The sequence below is a fragment of the Cherax quadricarinatus genome, unplaced genomic scaffold (assembly GCF_038502225.1).
Source record: "Cherax quadricarinatus isolate ZL_2023a unplaced genomic scaffold, ASM3850222v1 Contig4290, whole genome shotgun sequence".
Taxonomy (NCBI): domain Eukaryota; kingdom Metazoa; phylum Arthropoda; class Malacostraca; order Decapoda; family Parastacidae; genus Cherax; species Cherax quadricarinatus.
This window is the reverse complement of record NW_027199316.1, coordinates 25,001-31,293: the sequence shown is the minus strand read 5'-3', so window position 1 is coordinate 31,293 and position 6,293 is coordinate 25,001. Positions and strand designations below refer to the sequence as shown.

General features: G+C 35.6%; 1 protein-coding gene across 1 annotated transcript in view; it reads left to right on the top strand.

Moving 5' to 3' along the window:
• Positions 1-954: 954 nt before the first annotated feature.
• The window catches only part of LOC138852127 (ATP-dependent RNA helicase glh-2-like), a 16,767-nt gene continuing 11,428 nt past the window's right edge, over positions 955-6,293 (top strand). The window contains exons 1-2 of the mRNA XM_070081803.1: positions 955-961; positions 5,257-5,314. Of these exons, the coding sequence (XP_069937904.1) occupies positions 955-961; positions 5,257-5,314 (65 nt within the window). The remainder of the gene's footprint in view (positions 962-5,256; positions 5,315-6,293) is intronic.

Here is a 6,293-nt window from a genome sequence, read left to right as displayed (position 1 = left end):
ACAAACACTGTCACTGTAAGAGGAGAAAGAAGCTCCTGAAGCCGCAATTCTTAAGTTCACCATATTGGAGAAGCCCACGGCGGAGCTCACAGAAGATTATGATTATTACAGCCAAGAGGAAGTTGTAAACCCACTGGGCGGTCATGCAAAGCCTGGGAAATGAGAGATAATAAGGCATGATACAAGAAAATTGGTCCTCTTGTATAATATAATGTAATACGGTTAAATGGCTAGGTTGGTTAATAATATTCATAATAATAGTAATGACAATAATAATAATAATAATAATAATAATAATAATAATAATAATAATAATAATAATAATAATAATGATAATAATAATAATAATTATAATAATGATAATAATAATAATAATAATAATAATAATAATAATAATAATAATAATAATAATAATAATAATAATAATAATAATAATAATAATAATGATAATAATAATAATAATAATTATAATAATGATGTTAATAATATTCATAATAATAATAATAATAATAATAATAATAATAATAATAATAATAATAATAATAAGAAGAAGAAGAAGAAGAAGAAGAAAAAGAAGAAGAAGAAGAATGATCTTTATTTGTAGAAGTTCATGATACAACTTATACAGACCATAGCTGACATCAGTGACATACTTTATAGACAGCCCTTGGTTATGCAAAGCATTTCGGGCAACATAGGTTAATTTTTTTCCTCAGGATACGACCCACACCAGTCGGCTAACACCCAGGTACCTACTTACTGCTAGGTGAACAGGCACTGCAGGTGTCTTTAGGAAACACACCTAGTGTTTCCACTCGTACCGGGGATCGAACCACGGACGCTCAGTGTGCGAGCTGAGCCTCCCAAAGCGAGCTATGAGTTGGGAAAATTTGATTGATAAACTCTGCACTCATGACCCTTTATGTACCTCTTTAATGTTTTGACACCGCCCACATGACGGGTAAGTAGTACACGATAAAGCTATTAACTGACATAACTTGATGGAAAACCATCATGGTCGTCCTGCGCGTTATAGGATGAATATTCGAAGCTTCAACAGGATAATCACAGCAAGGATTTATATTTTGCTACCAATTTTTTTATGTACTGTTTAGTGTATAGAATTAAATGGCAGGTAAAGAAGAGGTCAAAAGGAAAAAAACAGATTCAAAACTTCTTCAAAATCACAGAGAGGAAGCTTCAGAAGACGTTTCGGTTCATTCAGTTCCATTATCAAGTATCTCTTTGTTGATGGTCCAGGACCGCAGGGAAGGTTTTAATTTTCCTTTCCAGATTTTGGCTTAATTGTAAATTGGACCGGCTACGGTAGTGGGATTTATTCTTCATGAGATAAATTATAATTGGTTTGGAAAGGGTCAGGGTTGTCCTTGAGATGGGAATTTGATGCTTCCCTCGGGGGAGGTTGGTTGATGAAGGTGAGACGCTTGCTACTCATTCCCAGGTTCTGTGTGGCTCCTGTGCTTGAGGACTTTCCCTTAAATATAATAAAAATATAATATAAAATAGCTTTCCAATTATAGGCTCCTTAAAAATTTCCGTTTAATGCCAAAGAATAACATAAAGAAAATAGTTTTGCTTACGACTACATTTTCACAAGTTTTGGTGGTAAGTTGTGAAACTAAAGTCTTAAGCAAAACTCAAGAATGCTTTGTGAGCAATCATAAAGAATGAGAAAATAAATGATCGTGTGAGGGAGACAATAAGGAAGATGAGGGATGGTTTAGAAAGACACGTAAGCAAACACTATAACATATTTATTAGAAAACGTTTTGGTCCTGGAACCTTGATCAAGGTTCCAGGACCGAAACGTTTTCTAATAAATATGTTATAGTGTTTGCTTACGTGTCTTTCTAAACCAACTTGTCGGTATTTATTACCAAGGTTTATACCAAGATGAGGGATAAAAGAAAAGAGGTTCAGAGACTCATCCTGAGACATTCTTTATTACCTCCCTCGTTAATCTTAAATTATATTGTCAAATATTTGTCGACCATTGCTAAATCAACTTGTTTTAACATGTAAATACCCTTAAGATTGTATTAAAGATTAAACCTCACGACTAAGCAACATTAAAATATTCATTTTTTTAAATGAAAGTGACCTGCTATTGACGTGCCGAGTCATGGAGCAGTGCCATCCTCCTCCTCTGAGAAGTTGCGTAAGTCTGGGAGACTTGAGGTGCAGGATTGCATTACAGTGTTGGTTAGCCACTAGGTGAGTAGGCAGATGTGAAACGGGTACGGCAGGTATGCAGACAAGGGAAAAAATATATAGGTCACCATGAATAACCCAGTCTGAAAACCTGATATCCTTAAGGGACTAAAAATGTTTGAATCGCGTTCAGGAGGTCGAGTAAAATACTCTCGATCGCCTTTCTCAGATTAACACGCAGTGTATTATAGTATGAAATATTCTTTAATGCAAATGCTTCTCTATTTTATGATTCCTCTCCTTCTTTCCTCCCTCTATCACTTCTTCCATCTCCCCTTTCGTTGACTGGTTGATCAATGAGGCTTAAATTCTTTCGACTACACGAAGGTTATTAAGGGTGTAGGCAACTTGTCCACTATCAGACAAGAATACTTCAGTCCCTTTAAAATGATTTGGAGTATCCTCTCAGTGTAGACTATATTCATTAAGAGGCTTAGAGGTCTATATACCCAATGCCTATCTCTTCCTTGATACTGAACCAATACAAATATTCCCGTAAAAATAATCTGTAGACACATTTATATTTTGCTAGAGGCTACTTAGTATCACGTAGTACATGTACTAATTGCTAACTAAAAATTCATCTATTTGAAACTAAAAATTGTGATTAGTTTTAAGATTACCACTAGAAGGTTACATGGCTAAAAATCATCCACAAATGCATGACTACATTTCGGAAAAATGTAGGCATTTTAATACTTTTTAAGATGGAGCCCAGAAATTAAGAGCAACATATATATAATATAAAATATATTTAGTTCTTAAAACCGCCTCCAAACAGCTTCTAAAGAAGTCGCAAACATGTTTTGGTTTATTAAGTTAAAATCTTTCTTCTATGTGAGCGTCATTAAGGCTGCACCTCACCTTTATGTCACCCAGTATATGTGGTACCTCCCTATATATATGTATATATGTATATATATATATATATATATATATATATATATATATATATATATATATATATATATATATATATATATATATATATATATATATATATATATATATATATATATATATATATATATATATATATATACATATATATATATACATACATACATATATATATATATATATATATATATATATATATATATATATATATATATATATATATATATATATATATATATATATATATATATATATATATAAATGGGTGGAGCTGCCAGCCACAAGGAGACCCAGAAGATCCGCAAATATGAAGACCTTCCCCCTTGTTATAACTTCATCCCAATAGGGTCGGAGACCCTTGGAACATGGGGCAAGTGTGCTCTAAAGTTCCTCAAAGAGCTGGGGGAAAAGCTCGTCATAGAAACCAAGGACAACAGGTCGACCAGCTTCCTCTTTTGGAGACTCAGTGTTGCGATCCAGAGAGGAAATGCCTGCAGCATTCTGGGCACGCGGCCCACCGCCGGGGAGCTGGACGAAGTATTCGAGATGTAGCTCTGAGTTGTTATCTATGTTGTTTTACTTTCCATTGTATTTTTGTGAATGTTTTGTCATTGTATTTTGTCTTTAAATAAAATATATATCAAATATAGGGGGTGGTAGGAGAGAACCTTGAGTTTTCCCTAAAGCAAGTTTATTCTTTTCTCTGAGGATGAGAGTCCCCAGGACAGTTCCAGAGGTGGTACCTCCCTATTTATTTATATATATATATATATATATATATATATATATATATATATATATATATATATATATGAGATTCGAACCTACGCACCTTGGAACAAGGTACGCAGTGCTCTGCCACCGTACCACACTGGTCCAAGACCTTAGTTGGGCGCCAAAACATTGGACCAGTATGGTACGGTGGTAGAGCACTGCGTACCTTGTTTCGAGGTGCGTAGGTTCGAATCTCCGACCCGAGATTAGTGTTTGTGAATATTTCGCCTGTTCTGCAAATTCTTAAAGTGGGCATAATATAAAACTTTCACCTAATAGAGAGAAAGATGAAAATAAATATAATGTATTAGAGTGTCAACCAGCCAATACGATCTTGGTACGACTTGCTTGTATTTGAAATTTACAATGTGAAGAGGCATTCTTAAAAAACTGAAGACGATGCATAGGTAATATATTTTATAGTAACGGAGAGATGGAATGCTGCTGAATAATATAAACCTTAGGCATCAGCTTTCTGTTGCGTGTGCTGTGTAGCACAAAAAATGTACACACACGCACACACATGTGTACGTGCATACACACAAAGACAGACACACACACACACACACACACACACACACACACACACACACACACACACACACACACACACACACACAACTCATTGCTGGTGCATTAGTGTATCAGTGAGTGCTGGACATAATAAATACGACCGAAGAAGAAGTGAAGAAACTGTCAATGAAGAAACTGGCAATGTGACTAGATAATACCTCTCTGCAACTCCTGAGAGAGGGAGTGGAAGCACTGTGTGAGCCCATGCCACACAATCTTCAAGTCAACACAGGGCAACTGCCAGAGACGTGGAAGACAGCAATTGTAGTCCTAATATTTAAGAGAGGGACAACCAGCACACCTCCAGATATGTAAATCATGTCTTACAAATTTTCAAGAGTTCTATGAGAAAGTAATAAAGTGAGGCAGGAAGGAGAGAGGGATGGGTAGATAACATATTTTTGACACAGTGCCTCACGAGAGACTGGGACTAAAGTTAGAGGAGCAAGCTATTAAGGGAATACTTAATAGCAAGAGACTAAGAAGAGTGCATGTGACTTAGTAGGGTGCATGTGACAAGCAGGATTCCACAAGGATCAGCAGTAGAAAAGTGAATGATATCACACAAGGGACAAGGGTATCACTGTTCTCGGATGATGTTAAACCTGTGAGAATACAAACAAGTATAGACCTGGATAGGCTGCAATAGAATTAACATTATCAAGTTATCTTAATGACTGCATCTTGCATGTAACCTGCTACTGCAAATGTGCTCATGAAAACACCATAACATTAGTTTTGTATTTAGTTTTTCATTAACAAATATTTGAACCGCAGGCTTGAGGCTTTCAGCAAAAATTATGATTCCTGTAAATTACACTATGGGCAGTACCAGGTAAAATAAGTTGAAAAGAAGAGAAAAAACACTGTAGTAGGCCTAATGGCCCATACCATTCAGATTCAATTTACACCAACCCATTTCTTCTCATGTATCTGTCCAACTCAGCATTACAACAGGGAATAATTCCAAACTCATTATGTGGTGCTTACAACACATCGTTGGTTCCATATTCTGGATGTGCATTACTACGGTAAAATTTTCTCATATTCAACACATGCCTTGTCAGCTGCTAGGATGATTGCTTCAACCTGACGTGAAATTATTTGGTAAAAAAAAAAAATGACCTGAAAGCATGAGCTGCTGACCAACATTGCTGATGGAGCTTCTCCTGTGCGTCCTGCTCCAAGAACAAAATTTAATGCATAATGTTGATATGGTAACATTGAGTGTTTCAAGACTCTGTGTTTCAATATGAATTCCGGACATGCTTCTTCTTAGCTAAATTGATTAATTAGCAACATAAATTTAACATGTTACGGAAAATACGTACCTACGCTCTCATAAATGCTACAGTGAATAACAAAACTGTTTTGGAGGTAGTAGAAACAAACTAAATCAACATAACATGGTGACAAGTGTAGATGAGTGGCATTAATTCCACATGCTCTCCAAAAAAAACCAGGTTTACCAAAACTCTTCTCCATTCAATATTGACGTTAGTCTTGCGAGTCATGGGACGAGCAGACAACGATGCTTGCATGACCAACCAAAAAACTACAAGGTGAAAGGAGGGAAAGGCAGCGAAGTATTCTGCCTTTTTTGTCATGCATCTTGATCTGGATAGACGACACCAAAAATGGGATGTTTATTAATCTTATGATAGTCAAATATGGATTTGAAGCAGGTGCCGAGATAATTTTGAACAGCCTACGATCCATATAATTTGAGTTATATTCCTATTATCTTTATTAAACTTGTTTACCTATCATTTCCCACGTTTTGTGTAACCCAAACAGGCTTAGCGATGCCCACT